Source organism: Anastrepha obliqua, chromosome 3 (genome assembly GCF_027943255.1).
Source record: "Anastrepha obliqua isolate idAnaObli1 chromosome 3, idAnaObli1_1.0, whole genome shotgun sequence".
Taxonomy (NCBI): Eukaryota; Metazoa; Arthropoda; class Insecta; order Diptera; family Tephritidae; genus Anastrepha; species Anastrepha obliqua.
In genome coordinates, this window is record NC_072894.1 from 72,060,662 (window position 1) to 72,078,714 (window position 18,053).

General features: G+C 35.7%; 1 protein-coding gene across 1 annotated transcript in view; it reads right to left on the reverse strand.

Moving 5' to 3' along the window:
* Positions 1-9,846: 9,846 nt before the first annotated feature.
* Positions 9,847-18,053, reverse strand: part of LOC129241266 (aspartate aminotransferase, cytoplasmic) — a 34,732-nt gene continuing 26,525 nt past the window's right edge. The window contains exons 3-7 of the mRNA XM_054877511.1: positions 17,594-17,667; positions 16,316-16,793; positions 16,078-16,243; positions 10,755-10,897; positions 9,847-10,673 (exon numbers count right to left, since the gene is read on the reverse strand). Coding sequence (XP_054733486.1) covers positions 10,537-10,673; positions 10,755-10,897; positions 16,078-16,243; positions 16,316-16,793; positions 17,594-17,667 — 998 coding nt within the window. The 3' untranslated portion in view covers positions 9,847-10,536. The remainder of the gene's footprint in view (positions 10,674-10,754; positions 10,898-16,077; positions 16,244-16,315; positions 16,794-17,593; positions 17,668-18,053) is intronic.

Consider the following 18,053-nt stretch of genomic DNA (forward strand, 5'->3'; position numbering starts at 1 on the left):
CCAACATCTACCGATATCGGTTTCCATCGACTGTTTCGTTTTCTCGGTAAACACATGGCTCATGGATCTCGTGTGGATTCTCAGTTCCCCAAATGCGGCAATTTTGTTTATTCTCCCTGCCAGAGAGGTTAAAATGTGCCTCGTCAGTTTACATACCGACATAAAAGATAGCGCACCCTGTAGATAACTGCTTATACAATTTCGTTTTTGAAAAACTTTTTTACTAAATAAAACAAAAAATGATTTTTAGTGACGGAAATCTTTATTTCGAACTTTACGCGCTGCATGGACTATCTGCTTATATACTGCATTTACATTAATTATAAATCTTACTATAGGGGGATTCTCTACTCTCACCTATAGGGTAATTAATTTTTCGCCACCTCGTATACTGATTAGTTGTCGCCGTAATTTTAAAATATCGAATAAAATGCGATACAAAGGCAGAACACTCGGAAAAACAGTAAAATTTCATTTTTTTTTATTTTAAAAAATTACGCAGGACAGCCGTTTGAAAACCAGTACGGTCGTGCAAAACAACAAAAATCATGATCACCGTACTTATGGATTAAAGGAAGTTGGTTATGCATAACCCCTTTCAGTGTTTCTTATAAGATAATTTATAATTTTGTTTATGTAATATAACATTTAAAAAATCTTCTAGATCTACCGATCCCACTTCATCTTCACATCGCCTAATTTCATAACTGGGCGAAAAGCGGTGCTTGACACGAACAATAGTGAGAACACAAAAACGGCAGATTTTCGAACAAAGTACAGGTAAAAACACCCAAAAACACTTTTTTATGGATTTTTGCCTGCGATTTTCGCACTTCTCTCGTTTCGGGCACTTTTCTTATAAAAAAAACAATCATGAAGGCCTGTGTAGTCTACGAGTATAAGGTACAATTATTAAGTAACACGACTGAGAAACAAAGCATTTTATTTTGAATTCATACATACCCTAGGATCTGAAAGTACGGGGAATCTTTAAATAAAACAAAACAGAGTTAAATTTTAGGCAAATTTATTTTATCTCCTTCAAAATATGACCCGTCTGAAGCAACACACATGTGCCAACGTTTGACCTAGTTCTCCATGCACCCCTGGTAAGCCAACCAAGGGATGGCCTTCAACTCCTTCGTCGCATTCTCTTTGATCTCCTCTATCGACAGAAATTTCCTTTCACGAAGTAATAACTTCAACTTGGGAAACAAAAAGGAGTCACCATCATGCAAAATACAAGAATTGTTTGCCCACATTTCCGGCCGGCCAGGCAGACACTAATGATCCGATGGCTCTAAACAGTGACAAATGCGCGGTTCATTTAAATTAAACATTCCCAGTACTTTCTGATCATAGGGTACATGTCGAAGAACCAGACCACCTTTTGCAATGTAAAATCAATCGCTGAGTGTCCGAAAATCAACATAATTTTTTTCTGTCAATTTTTTTTCGATATACTATATTGCTTAATAACGCTAAAGACGGTAGATTATATTAAACTGGAGGACCTGTTAACCCATCAAACCAAGTTCTACAACAAAATAAAGGTCATTACATTTTCTATCTCTTATTTTCGCTTAATTTTTCATTAAAATTAAACGTTTTGAAAATATTTACAAAGTTAAAAAAACATTATTTTATTTTTTCTTGAGAAAACCTGAAAATTTTCGATTTCGATATCCAACCCGGTGAAGGAACCGAAGCCTGATGCTGAAGGTGCTTCAAATAAGCCTTCACAAAAGTAAGGAAGCCTCAGTTACGCTCCTTCAAAATTTATAAGGGCCAACTACGATGTGGCTCTAGTCCAGGAACCAAGGATTGGTTCGGGAAATCTGGTGTTTCGACTGGTCTCACCAAACTGCAATACTTTCTTCTCGAACACTACAAACAAGGTAAGAGCAGTGATACTCGTTAAGAATGGTATATATTCCTACTTTAACATAGTCCCTCCACAGATTATGGGAAACCTCACCTTTGCGCTAAACATGGAATGGTTGATTGTATCTGTTACACGATGTACTTGTATGCTACGGCTAACGCACGACTGGCTCATGGATATTCCCTATTGCTCACCTACGGGTTATTGATAACTTCCAGTTGCCGCAGATCACAATGCAGCTAATAGGTTATACTATTATAAGAGCAGAACTTAGAATTAAATTAGTTTTAGGTTACAAGATTTACTTGTTTTTCAGTCGAACCCGCTGTTATTCTGGAACCCTATGTTGATTGTCAAGCTGAGAAATTAGGTCCTCAGCTATGTCTGGATTTAACAGAAATAGTTTTTGGAACTAATTCTTATTTTCCAGTTTGAGTTAACGGCACAAAAATTGATGTCGTATAATTTGCGATAATTGACTTGTTAACCACAACAGATGATGGTACAGAACACTATGTGATGTTTACATTTTAGATAATACTAGCTTATACCCGAGGGTTTCACCCCACATTTCTATCAAAAAGTATGCAATGTACAATAAATAAAACAACTTTAACTTTTTTAAGTCAGTTTAGGTATTATTTAAAACGATCGGATATACGACATTTTTTGTTATATTATTTTGAGTATAAATAAAAAGGTTTTTCGGTGCGCCAACTCTGGAGCAGGCTACATATAATTGGCCATGGGTAAAACATGAGTTGGTGAGATTGACTCCTGCTTCAGCTAATGATTGTCCCTGAGCTTTATTTATGGACATTGCGAAAGCCAGTCTAATAGGAAATTGGAGGCGTTTAAAATTGAAAGGTATATCCGTCGGTATCATTGGAATTCTTGGTATGAAAACTTTGTGGTTTTCAAAATTTCCTGATAAAACCATAGCTTCTATAACATTCGGTAAAAGTTTCGTGATGATTAGCCTTGTGCCATTGCATAAACGTGGAGGATCCAAATTACGCAGCTTAATTATCATGGCCCCCTTTTTAAGCATCAGTCGATATGCAGTATGAAAAATCCCATTTGTATAGGAGGTGTCACGCCCCATTTCTAGCTATCACCAGTTTTCATGCAGGTGTTAGGTATTAACCTTATATAATCTCTTACCAAATTTCAGTTGTCTAGTCCAAATACTTCCGGAGATATGGACAATGAAAAATTGCATTTATATGGGAGGTGCCAAGCCCCCTTTTTCGTTTTTCTCAGTTTTCTTGGAGGTGTTATGGATTAACCTAATATAACCCCTTCCCAAATTTCATTGGTCTAGCCTAAATACTTCCAGAGATATGGACTATAAAAAATTCCAGTTGTATGGGAGGTGCCACGCCCCCTTTTTCGTTATACGCAGTTTTTCAGGATGTGGTAAGGATTAATGTCATATAACCCCTTACCAAATTTCAGTAAATACTTCCAGAAATACGGACTGTTAAAAATTCCATTTGTATTGTAGGTGCCACGCCCCCTATATATATCAAAATATTTTTTAGCCAATGACCATCCCGGTAAGGTATCCAGTTCGTGTTTCAAATTTGGTTACGATCGGTTTATGCGTTTAGGACGCAAGTCGATCTATAGATACATACATAATTTGAATTTTATATATATAGATAATAAGCTCAACGATACTATGAAAAATCAACGGAGAAACATTTTATCCCCGAAATTTCTCAACAGATAGGTATTTATTTTCACAGAAGAGAAAAGTGCCAAAAATAATAATAACAGAGAATATAACGAATTAGCATGTACCACAAAAATATTTGTTATAAAATTCTACTACATAGAAGTCTTTTAGTAGATACATAAAAGCTCAAAATTCGACTTGAACGCCAGAAATAAGCCATGTCAGCGCACCTCGTCCAGCAAAAATTAAGCCGGTACTTCATAACTAGTGTGAAGTTACATGCAAAACGACGCATCGATTTTTTAAATTTCACTCTGTAAAATATTTTTTTATAATCTTAAAAAAACTGACAAGCAAAATACCAAGGCAAAAAATAAATAGTTTTTCCACACATTATTCAGCTCCATAAGAGCTTCCGCCGCGAGAAGTCTAGTAAATTTGTAACAGTCAGAATAATTCATACATAAATATTATATGTAAGAGTGCATGTATGTCCACATGTACCCATGTTTTTACGTTTTTATTTTACACTAAATACTTTTTTCAATTTCAGCAAAGACACCGACTAAAAATGTTCTGAAAAATTAAGGCGCAATGAAGAAATTAAGAGTGAATTAACTCGAAGATTAATGAACTCATATTGAAAATAAGCCACTAAAAACAGGGGAGTGAAACATGCATGGGTGTATAGATATGTACATCTGTAATAACACGATAATTAGTGATGTTGGAATGGTGTTGCGCGCACTGCCATAATTATAGATGCCTCTCAAACCGGCGTCGTGTACAAGTGTTTAAATTTTGTGCGCTCCAGTTTCAGTTATTTCCTCATTTATGTATTTTTATTACTTTTTATTTTTTTTTTATTATTTTTTTCTTTTTTGAATATAAACGGCTTTTTCCCTGCTCTGTTATTGTTGTTTAATAACAGAAACAAACATTTTGTTCGACTTGCGCTTCCGCTGGCACACAATTATAACAACATTAATTGATAACGAGGAAAAATATGGGCAAAAAACATATTGGAAGGGTTACGTAGAAAGGAAGAAGTTTGTATAATTAGAGATTTGCTACACAATACAATTTTATTCTCGTTATTACTACTATTCGCTGTTAAAACTTGTTTTGACTAGCAATTGAAAAATGTTTGTTAGTAAAATACAACTTCCTAAAAACCAAAATGTTTTCCCGTGACTTAAAAGGAAATTACATCAGTATTAGTGTTATTTATTTATCAAAAAACTTTGGTTAAAGAAAGAATTTTGCATGTTATACAGAGTGCGCCATGTTGTTCTTGTAGCAGCATAAATATTCCCCATACATATATGGGGAATGCTGCTGAAGTGACAGTCCTTAGCCGGATATAAATCCGGGTCGATCCGGTAACGTAGATCCGACTATCGTGGGAACGCAGGGTGCGCCATTTTTTATGTCGGTATGAAAACATTGAATAACTTTGAAAAAAAAAAACTGATTTGTATAAGTGAGGTGTTTTCATTTGGTTTGGTTATTTACAACTTATTAAATCTAATTTTTGAATACAATATCAACCCAGTGGCCACCTTTATTAGCAATCACAAATTGCGATCTTTTTTCTGCATTCGTCATCACCTTGTCAAGCATTTCGGGTTTTATAGCGTCGATTTCGGCACAAATGTTTGCCTTAAGCTGGTCAATAGTGTGCGGCTTGTTGGCGGAAACCTTAACCCCCACAAAAAGAAGTCCGGGGGGATTAAGTCAAGTGATCTGGGGGCCAGTCGATCTCGCCGTTTTTTGACACTAGTCAGTGTCAACCATTCGACCGACTTTTCGGCCGTATTCCAAGCGACGTGACCAGTCTGTCGGCAATATTCTTTGTGTCAATTGCACATTTTACGGAAACAAATTTAAATCATCCTTTAAAATGCGCCACATTGTGGTTTCACTAACGCCAAAATGCTGAGCGCGACGCTCTCCCTCACTGCTTCAACAAGTTCGTTGGAACGTCTTGGTCGTTAATGAATGGTATGTTGACGATCTTCTTTTGTCCCGTGCTCAAAAAAATTCGACACTGTTTGAGTTAGAACAATAGAACGACTATTTTCAATACATAGCGTCACTATTTCAGCGCGTTGTTTCGGTGTAAAGAGATCCATGGTTGAAATTGTATTGAATTGACTTGTGTGTTGAAGTCGATCGGTTGGTAAATGACAAAGTTATTCAGTGTTTACATACCGACATAAAAGATGGCGCACCCTGTACTGTGATTGGGATATACAAAATTAGATGCATTGATTTTTTAAGAATCCATTTTTTTTAAATAAATATGTAATATTCAAATAAGTATAGCATTACTTCGAATGTAATAAAAAAACATATTATCGGAAATGTATAGGCACATTCGAGAGAGCCTAAGCCCGCTGGAAGTGCTTTAAGCGGAAGTAAATAAAGTGGAAAAGTCTTTCACTTCCTCAAAGTCAAACACTTTCAGGGCTTGAGTCTGAAAGTTCATCACTCAGCCATTTGAAATCAACTTCGACTTTTAATAGATGCAAGCAAATGGTATGGTTTAATTGGTATTTTTTGAAAGTTGATGTTGCTATCGTTTTTGTTCTTCGTGGAATGAAATTTAATTGAAATTTATAGCAATCGATTTACAGGGGTGTTGAATGCGATAACTGTTTGTTCAACCTCATTCAGAAGACGTTCCAGATAGTCGATGGCAAATGCTTCCTTCGTCTGATCTAATTATACTGCCCGACTTACATACATAACATATGTATCTGCAGTAAAGATAACTTTTTTAATAGAAAATATTTTTTACAGTGGTCGCTATAATCTTCACTTTTGGAAACTAGAAATAGGAGAGATTCCTTGAGAGGCACCAGGTGTGTGCGTACGAAATCCGGCTCATAAGGGGTCAGAAAGCCTAGCTCAAGGGAGAATATATGTCTAGGGCGTACAATTTAGCAAAATAAATTCAAAATTGTTTACGGCGTCACGCTAAAACTTCTTTTGGCAACCGAAAATGCGCAAACGTCTCTAAAAACTTCACTAAGCAAGAAGGGCCTGCTGTGGCCCTATGGATATACACAGCACTTTTCAAACCAATCATCACTTACGCCTCTGTGGTCTGGTGGTGACGGAGCATGATTAAGTCCACAATCCGGGAACTATACAGACTGCAAAGAAGTGTATGTTTATGCATTACGGGTGCCATGTGTACAACCTCTGCTGATGCCCTAAATGATATGCTTGATTTGCTCCCCTTGGATCTTAAGATACAACAGGAAGCAATAAAAGCGATGTGTAGACTCCATAAATATGGTGTCTGGCACGAAGACGGAACATCGGGACACAGAGAAATCTTTAAGTTGCTTTCCGAGCAGTATCCACTGTTTTCGGCCCCTAAAGACAACCTGATACCCACAGTTTCATTTGGAAGGAAATTTGATGTCAGATTTCCATTGCATTCAGGGAGGTTTGACGGATATTTTCTTTACCGATGGGTCCAAGAATGAAATAGGGTCTGGGAGTCGGATGGTACTTAAACGATAGTAGTAAGTATCACTATGCTATGGGAAAATGGCAATGTTTTCCAAACGGAAGTTTTTGCCATCCTGAAAGTAGCCGAATGGATAATCGAGAGGAGATGGAGCGGGAAACAGATTGGAGTTTTCAGTGACAGTCAGGCTGCACTGAAGGCACTGGAGAACGCGAAGCAAACCTCAAAAGTTGTTCAAGAATATAAAAATAAGCTTAATTCTGTCGCAAGACAAAACATGCTTGTACTTATATGGATACCAGGACATTCCGGTGTTCAAGGAAACGAAATTGCCGATGAATTGGCCAACCGTAGATCAGCGGCTCCCCCACAAGCGCCAGAGCCAATAATCAGAATCAGTTCCGCAGGAATTATGAATTGGATCAGCGATTATGTATGCAATCTACATAAAGAGCGATGGTCCGGTCTAAAACGCTGCGGAACTGCAAAGCGTTTTGTGACAAGTCCGAACAGAAAACTTTCTACTAAGACTTGGAGGAAAGACGTTCGGTTGATGGTTGGTATTATTACAGGACACAACCCATGGGGTAAGCATATGACCACCATTGGAATCATTGAGAACCCAATGTGCCTGTCGTACTTGGAGGAGGCGCATAGCCCTGAGCACTTTCTCTATGAGTGTCCTGCCTGTGCTAAAGCACGGCTACGAGTTTTTGGTTCCGATGTCTTGAGAATGAGTAATATTCGTTCCTTAAAACTTGCTCTAAATTCAATGGGCCTTTTAGCCTGAGTGTTTTAGGAGTCTCCAAATCTCTTGGTGCTCCTTGGTTCTACCTTTTCAAATTTCAATTCCAATTTTTTCAAGCAAGAGACTATAATTTGCAGTAGAAAAGTGATTTTCTCAGAGCAGTCCAAATATGTATAAACATTTTAGTTCTGTAGGAATGCCGTTTGTAACGAGAAGTGCCCATGCACACCTAACGGCGCAGATGTTCGATGCGTCGTTAGGCAAACTAGTAAGCAAATGGTCTGGGTGTGCTTTTTTCAATCGTCGTGTTGCGCAGCTGGCTGGCAGTTGTTGGAAATGTATATACCAATACATATATGTATATATTCGCAGCTTGAGAATAGTTTGATTCAATCGATTGAAGCGAATATTGAAAATTACATTAGTCAGCTAAATTTTTCTTCACGCAGGCCAGCAATTATTTAACAAAGATTGGAATTTCGGCACAAACTAAATCCCACGCAGAACGTTTGGTAATAAAGAGGCTACTCAGAGCTTCATGCAAGTCTGACCGGAACCTTGCACAACTTAAGTACATAGGAGCTGGTTCATATTTGTATATGTAGCTCCGCGGCAAGAAATGAATCACTTTACGCTTGAACGGCGTAAATGATATCGAAATATATTTAACAAAGTGGACTAACTAACTATCTGACGTACGCTTATATGGCAACGTGAAAATAAAAAATTCCTTTATTTGTTTACATTAACCCGTTTGTCTTTTTTGTCTTCAAGTATCATTTTGTGCCTGGATCAGTTCGACAATAAAAACTTTTCGATACAAAAACCACAGCATAACATACAATATGAAAGGTACTGAATCGGTACTTAGTCGACTTATTTCAAGGGAACATTCATTTATCTCCTCCGGCTTATCGTACATCGGCTGGCAAATGTTTTAGACGACGCTGTTAGGTGCACGCCACATGCTTTTATCCATTTCTCTCTTTGTGGCTTGACGAACGGGGCACAAGAACTTACATATTAGGCCTCTTCTATTCGCCACTACTCTGCTCGCTATTTCTTCGCTCGGCTCACTTGATGAAAAATTTTCATGTGAAAGCAACAACAAAGTTATCGAGCAAGATTCTCCACTAGCGAGTATTATTATCCCTCATAAATCTGATATAACTGACTATTTTACAAACAAATGTAATTTTAGGCAAACAAATTCAATTTATACCAACGCTGCCAAGATATGTTTATTGTTGTTGTTGTTGTTGTTATAGCAGCATAAACATTCCCCGTGCATATACGAGGAATGCTGCTGAAGTGACAGTCCTTGGCCGGATATAAATTCGGGTCGTTCCGGTTCCGTAGAACCGACTGTCGAAGATATGTTTATTAATACCAGTTGCTTCATATATTGGCCACTAGCTAACGCTTGGCGAAATGAAGAGGCGTATTGTGTCCCATATATGTATGGGAATGTGTATGCTGCTACAACAACCACAATAATATAAACTGGAACAATTAAAGTTAGCAACCCTGCAATTGGGCTAGAAAACCTGGACTAATCCCCCACTCTTTTCGAAGGAAACTGATTACAGAAACCAAAAACAAAGTAAAGAAGAAAAATAATCCCAACTCAGGCACTCATATTTTCTTAACATTCGGCGCGGCACTCGCAAAGTTTAAATACTCGGATTTATCTTGTGAAACCCATACATTGTACCTACACTGATCGAATTTCATCGTTACTTACTGAAATATCATTTTTTTTTAATTTTTGCAATTCTCGGAAACTACTCTGATTATCGCATACCATATTTTAAATAGCAACGGAGAATTATGTGCACTAAGTTTCATTGATATGATTTTATCTCAATTTTTATTTCAGTTTTCCATTAAACACACAGACATACATGGCTTAACCAACTCCTCTCGTCATGCGCAACGTTTTGATATGAGTACAACGAGTATAAAAATTACATTATTAACAGTTAAGCGTCATAAATAGATTTAGTTTGCTCCTATCGGGTTTCCATTTTTATTAAAAAAATAAACAATATTTTTATTATTTATTTTTATTGATTTTTACTGCAATAATATCAACACAAATGAATGTATGCACACAATATAACGAGGAACCTGATCGCTAAACGCTTAATATAACTACAATATTACAAATAGAGTATACGTTTTTTGCTATTTATCGTAATGTAATAATAGTATATAATTATGTTTGTAAACTTTTGTGTAAATACATACATAGCCTTGATTATATTTGCTTAAACTTGACATTTGGTTTTTATTTCTTGATACAAACATTTTTGGCGGTTTCTATTTAATATTTGTGTTTTACTTTGATTACGGTTCTACATTTATTGCATTACTAATACAAAATAAATTCTGTTGGTTGCGTTTATTTGTTTATTTTTGATTTTTTTGCTTATTTTTGTTTTTATCAGTGGGGAGTTGTCATCGATTTTAGAGGTCATTTAGTTGGTTGGGTGTTTTTGGACTGCTGGCTATGAATTACTTGTATATTACGCGTATGTATGTATGTACATTGTACATCTTATAAACATTCCCTAATTAATTTATGTGTACTCGTTTGAAAGCCATTTAATATTGAAGTTTAGCAAATTCTAGCATGTTTTCGTTTGCTCCGTTTTTTTTTTTTGCCTTGTAAAAGCCTCTCTTTTTTGAATGTATTGCCAAATAAATGCGTTGCCAATTCTCAATACATATTTGATTTATGCTTTTGTAACAACAGTGTTTATGGCATTGGCCACGTAATCGACATTATTCTCATTGAGGCCACACATGTTGATGCGTCCTGATTTTAGCAGGTAGATATGAAATTCGTCGATTAGCATGCGTACTTGTTTCTCTGTAAAAAGAAAAAACATTTAATTAACGTGAATTAGTAAATGATCATGGTGAAGCTTTCAGCTACTGTCTATAAGCATACCAGACAAGCCAGTGTATGAGAACATGCCAATTTGTGAGACAATGTGATCCCATGTGCCAGGTGTCTTGAGTTCTGTGAGACGATTGAAAAGTTCTTGACGCATTTTGATAATACGAGAAGACATCGTTTTAATGCATTCCATCCTGTAAAAATCATAAAGAAGTAGCTCAAAAAAAAGTTTAATACAAAAAAATAAAACTAAAAGTAGGTATAAAAAATAGAAAATAACAAATGCAATAATATAATAAACAACTTAAACGAATTTTCAGTGTTATAAGAGGTTCACTTATAACTAGATTATCTGCTTTTTCGAGCTTAACTGCCAATTATACTTTTTGCTGTACAACCCTGTGTTTCTGTGATATCGATAATTATAATTACAAATATAAGGAGGAAAGTAAAAGTAGTAACTAAATAAAAAGGTTTCCGGCAAAGGAAAGAGATTCGCAGACATAATTATAATACAATTTGTGTTTGATATTATTAACTAGTAAGCATTCATATAATATTATAAAAAAAATTCGCATCCATAGATGATTTGCTTTATTATTGCTTATCATAAAATGTAATATCAATTTTGGCTGCCATAATTTTTTGCAGCCGCAGTAGTCGTCATTTACGGATTCCCTCTTACTGTCTATTACTAGCAGGAAATTGCGCAATTCAATTGACTATTGCTTCTATTGTAGCGGCAGTCGAATCACTTAGCCTGTCAGAAATCAAAAACAGATTAACGAAACCAACACAAGACTGAGTCAAGAAAAAAAATTGCTTCTCTTTGCCTTTTCTTCACTTCGTCAATAACAATTAAACAAACCAAAAACACCAAAATATTGCACCAAATCAATTTCTGTGAAAAAAGAACTTTCACAAGAGCCTTGACAGCTAATCGTTAATTTGCAGCAAATCTGCCATAAGTGAACGGGTAGATTAAGTTTTGTGGATTAATTGCTAATCACTCCATATGTGAAAGTTCTTTTATTGAACATATTTTGCTTGCCCATTATTGAAGATACATTTTTTAAGAATATTAGTTTTTCCTTTGATACTAGTTTAATTAAAAAAAAATAGAAGTGTTCATAAACAGTTAGCAATTAAACAATGGTGCGCCCTAATCAGCTGATAGAGCAAAAAAAAACATTTTACAACACTCCAAAGAAATTTGATACAAAACCCTTAAGCAAGTAAGAGGGAGGAGGTCTTGCAGGCTGTCAGCAACGTAATATAATATATAAAGTGGCGAGCAGAACTGGCTAAATGCATTCACACATTTTTGATTGCTGTGGTGTCGTTTTTTTTTTTAAATAATTCAAATTTTCAGGTTAAGTGCTTCATTTATCAGAAAATAAACATTAATTCAAGTTTACAAAATATTTAAAAATAATATAACAAAAATAACGAAAAATTCTATTTAGCCCACTTTGCTCGGCGATAACTTTTATTACATAAAACTTAATACAGGGTGGGCCAAATAAGACCTACTAATGTTAAGCACAAATAACTTTTTTTATTTTTTGACATATTTATCTTTCTTTTTTTGTAGGTTATAATTGAATTGTTGGAAATTTATTATGGAACCCTACAGTACAACACAACGCGTTAAAATTATCGAGTTTTTCTATTCTTACACAGTTATGTCAACAAACAAAACTGTAGATTGTGGGGCTCTGAAAATCCAAGGGCAACACACCAACATCAGTTGCACCTATCTAAATGTCCTGTTTGGTGCAGTGTTATGGCCACTAGAGTTATCGGTCCATATTTCTTCGAAAATGAGGATGAAACGCCTGAATCGATTTCAGGAGCTTCTTACAGAACATTGATTGAAAACTTTTTGCGGCCAATGGCGGAGCAGTATCCTAATTTGTGGTTTCAACAAGATGGAGCAACTGCGCATACTGCTAGGCAAACTATTGACCTGCTCCGTAACGTTAGTAGGTCTTATTTGGCCTACCCTGTATTAATAATTCATAATCATAAATGCATGAATGTGACAAACATTTAGCCAGTTTATGAAGATTGGCAGATATGAAAACAGTTCATTTCTGTATAGATACCTTTTCTGCTTTGTATTTGGATCAGATGTTCAAAATGAATAAATTACACTGAATTACAACTGGCAATTATTTTTGGTTCCACAATACAGATATGACCCTGTTTATAGAATACAATTAGTGTATTCGGCTTCACGTTTCAAACAAACTGGAATTATATCCATTTTTTCTGTTAAAAAAAAACAATAACTTTATCTACGTTTTTAAAACATTGTCTTTATTTATTCGGCCTACCCATGATTAATCTGAAATCGAAATGTTACCAGTAATAAAATAAAGTAAATCTTTTTGGACTACTTTCATCTGCTTTTAAAACAAAATTCAACAAAACAGCAAAAACAAAGTAACACTTAAAAAATTTTTTTTTTTTGATTTTGAACTTGTTTCACTTGTAAAACCTATAAGAATCGACCGGCATCGTATGTGTATGTGCATGACCACCAGTCAGCTGGAAATCTACTATATGCATGAAACATAAAATATTGGAAAATTTTTATTATAATGCCGGTTACCAGTCCAGCAATGGCAAAACTCCGATTGTAGTTCTGCCACGAAAAAAGATTCTCATAAAAACTATATGCTTTCGGAGGCAGCATAAAACATTGGATTCCGCCAATAGTGGAACAAAATCAAAACACATATGGCAAATTCGAGCAAAAGTTTGACCTAACAACCAACAATAACTATATATATACAAATATATTTATTAGGGTGGTCCAAAAAAAATTTGTATGCTGCCGCCCCCCAAAATAGTAAAGAATGAAAAATAAAAAGACCCGTATTTTTTTTTTTTTAATCAGACCATATTTAATGGTGCCGCCGAGGCTTTGAAATATTCCATGTATTTTGCATGGGAAAAAAATACTTTTTCGTAGATTTCATGTAAAAACCTGGAAAATGAATATATTTTAACCGGATAACTCAGTTTCTCTTCATAATTGGTCAGGGAATAACAACCAATTATGAAATAATTAATTTTTTTTTGTATTAACTATTTTCATAAAAGTAATATAAAATATTGTTTTTCGATTTTTTCTTAGATTTTCGTTTTATGGGGGCTTTTTGGGGTTCTATAAAAAATAGTTAATACAAAAAAATTAATTATTTCATAATTGGTTGTTATTCCCTGACCATTATGAAGAGAAACTGAGTCATCCGGTTAAAATATATTAATTTTCCAGGTTTTTACATGAAATCTACGAAAAAGTATTTTTTTCCCATGCAAAATACATGGGATATTTCAAAGCCCCGGCGGCACCATTAAATATGGTCTGATTAAAAAAAAAAAAAATACGGGTCTTTTTATTTTTCATTCTTTACCATTATGGGGGGCGGCAGCATAAAAATTTTAATATAAATTTTTTCCCATGCATTTTTGGACCACCCTAATATTTATGTTATATATTAATTAATTATATTAATCTTCCACTGCTTGAAACAGAGGCAATATTGGAATTCCTATGGCAACTTGCAAATTAAGGATACAAATTAATATTCTCCAGGAGGCCAATGGGAAGAAAATACGCGTGCTTAACCTCTCAAGAGAGATAATCTCGAAGGTTGTGGCTTGTGTCTCTGGTCATTGGCCACTCTTCTAGGCTTGAAATATTTTCGCATGAATACTGCAGAAGTTGTAGAAACGAGGAAGAAAAAGAAACACTATAACACTTCCTCTGTAATTATCCAGCCTAACCTAAGAGTAGAGCAAGGTTGTTAGAGAAATACCATTTTGACTCTCTTACGGAACTATCCGGTGCTGGGATAAAACCTATTCTACGCTTTATAAAAAAGTCTAACAGGTTCCATGAAAAGTAAACAGTAAGGTTCCCGTATTACAGAGTGGTGATACAACAGACCTACATGGTCTAAGTGAGTTCGCTACTCTATGCAAGCCGAGTACCACAAAAACCTAACCTAGCCTACGTAAAAACGATTAATTTTTGAACACTGAAATGTGCGTTGAAATATTCTGAATACGGATTACTTTTTAATACTTTTCGAGTACTAGGATTAATGAAACTGAAGAACGATTAAAATTAGACTATGTAGTTTTCTGAATTGTTCACTTATTTAAAGTCGTTGGGTGTGTGTTGAAAAAAAAATATACTAGCTTTATGCCACAAGCGCGAAAGCTTCATAACAAAAAGCTCCCCCCAATAAGAATAACTCCACAAGTCACTGAGCCGCAATGTGATTCATGTATAAGTGATAGGGTTGCATATAAGATTTTCACTTACGAGCTTTATTTGTTTTTTTTTTTTCAGTGAGTTGAAAAATTAATTTCGTCCAAAAGATGGAATCAACATTTATTATGATTTTCGACGTGCATTATCGAGGCAGGAGAGCATTGATCAACTGATGCCGTAGAAGCAGCATACTTAGCCACTGCGAAACGCTGGTACAACGAGTTTTAGCGTGTTCGTTGATCCTTGCAGGATGAATTTCGTGAAGGCCGTCCAAAAGCGATTGTTATGCGAAAAGCAATCGATGCTGTGCGTCAATTGATAACGAAAGATCGTCATGTGACATATGGCGAGATAGAAGCATCCTTGGATATTGGGATTGGAATTAGGGAAACCCAGCCGCTGAAGAGGCCAATAAGACAATGCGAACTCTCACGCATCGGCTCACTCAAGAGAGTTTTTGAGCACTCAGCGGATCGAATTAATATGAACATTGTACCTGCCGTACAGCCCTGATTGAGTACCTAATGATTTGTTTTTGTTCGCGAACATCAAATATAAAATGCGAGGTCAACGTCACCTGTAGAAGCTGTTGAGACCTTTAATTGGTTCAAAGGAATGCAGAAATGTATTGAATCCCAAGGAGAATATTCTTAAAAAGCAATAAAATAATTTTCATTCTAACTGTACTGTGTTTTCATTTTTGAGCGCAAAATATAAAAACAACCCTCGTAGTACGTATATTTCAGAAATGGAACAGTATTGTTGGTGTGTCTCATAACCGATTACCGTTTGGACGTATTTCCTATAAGTCAACCAAATTGTGCAACTCAAAAATTTCAAATGCCAGAATAATGAATCAGTTAATCATGATGAACGTGAAAATTGTGTGTAGTGCATAATTTACTACATACATACTACTTTCTGATCTAAGTTTCTTGGGGCCAGTTTTTCAGTCCCACTTTAACTACAAGTTCCAGTTAAACTAAGTTTAAACGCAAGGCTTAAACTCAATTTCGGAATTCCGCACAGTTAAACCAGCACTCAAAAACTATCTTTTAGTAATTGTCTAGCTTTTTTACTCACCACTCCTTACGCAGCTCTGGGTTATTCAACACGGTTCCAACAATGCGGCTGCCGAACGCTGGTGGATTCGAGTACATACCACGCACCAACAATGTGATTTGCGATGCCACCGCTTCTGCGGTAGCAGAGTTGCGTTGTACCACCGTCAAATTACCAACGCGCTCACCTTAAAATTGAAAATAATACGTACACAGAATTAATATAAATGTTATATAGCGCACTTTGCATTGAAACCTACAGTAAAGACCGAAGTTTTTAGCAAATGATTGCGCGACCAGCATCTCGAAACCGCGTTCCACAAAATAACGCACTGCCCAGGCATCCTTCTCCGGATCACCGCTAGCAAAGCCTTGATACGCCGTATCGAGGAATGGGAAGAGTTTCTTACGTTCCATTAAATCGGCAATTTGCTTCCATTGTTCTTGTGTTGGATCACAGCCGGTGGGGTTGTGTGCGCATGCGTGCAATATGATAATGGCACCCTCAGGCGCAGCATCCAAATCGGCCAATAAACCTTCGAAATCGATTGCACGTTTCTCCTGATTCCAATAACGATAGGAGCGAAGCGTATCAAAACCGGCATCCGCGAATACTTTGTGATGATTCTCCCATGTGGGATTTGAATAATAGACGACATTACGTTTCAGAATGACGTTCAAAAATTGCGCGCCTACGCGCAGAGCGCCAGTACCAGAAAGCGTTTGGACGCCAAAAGCCTAAATGAGAGGTAAAATTTTATAATTTGCAAATATTATAAATTGAAATTTTAGTTTTACGGGGTTAGGGGTAGTCAGAGGTCGGAAAGAAGTCAATTGTTTTATTTTACAAAAATAAAAAGATAGCATACATGTTTCGACTTGACTTTAGCAAAATTAAAAAAAAAAATTAATAATTATAAAAGTTATCGCTGTTTGTGTTCAGCCCGTTTCACCAGAAGTCCCTTGCGGAGATCATCACAAGTCCTTGGAGATTCAACTAAAATCAATCGGACAAGAGAAACGAGTTTTATTAATAGATAATCTTGTGCCTGATCGAAGCTTTTTCACAATTAACAATATGGCGGTCTCAGGAAATATTTTTCAGATTTTTGAGAAAAAAACCGACAATTCAATGTTTAAAAAAATCGAAATTTAAAAGTAAAATCCTTCAATCAGGCACGAGTTTTTTATGTTTTTGAAAAGCAGTACAAATTTTATTGAAATCTACCCGGCGGTTTTTAAGTTACAGTGATCACCAGTTCAAAAAACATAGTTTTGAGAAAAACGCATTTAAAGTTTTGCGAACGCTCCGGAGCGTTTCCTTTGTTAATTGTTGAATAACTCGAAAAATATTTGTTGGATTCGCTTCAAATTTTCACACAATATTTTTAAGATGTTATACAAAAAATATAAAATATAAGAATATTCAAGATATTATACAAAAAACATATAAATATAAATTATATAAAAACCAATTTTTTGAAAATTCTGGCTACTCCTAACCCCTTACATGCAATTTCTTTTGTTATTTTACTTACTCGTTTGTCAACAATAGCAGCTGAGTTCTCACCCAACAACAAACCAACGGCGGCTTTTGTGAATGCCTCATTGCCTTTAATTGAAATTAAACGATGTAAATTAGTGCAAATACAGAAATGTAGGCCAACAAGTGAAAATAAAATATAATAAAGGGTTTTTTAATAAGAGGTGTTATTTTGATATTCAAAGAAAAATACTATTTTTTATTATAAATGATCGGATGTTTATTTCATTATAAAGAGGAAGGTATGCCGTTAATAGTGAAAACAACATCAGGTAAATGACCACCACGACCACGCCTACAGGACAATATCCTTTTCATGAAATTTTCCATAACCGAATTGCAAAGTGGCTGCCCTATGTCCTCGATAGCCTCACGAATTCCATCTTTGAGGTCTTGAATCGACCCTGGGCTGTTGGCGTAGACCTTCTCTTTCACGTGGCCCCAAAGAAAGAAGT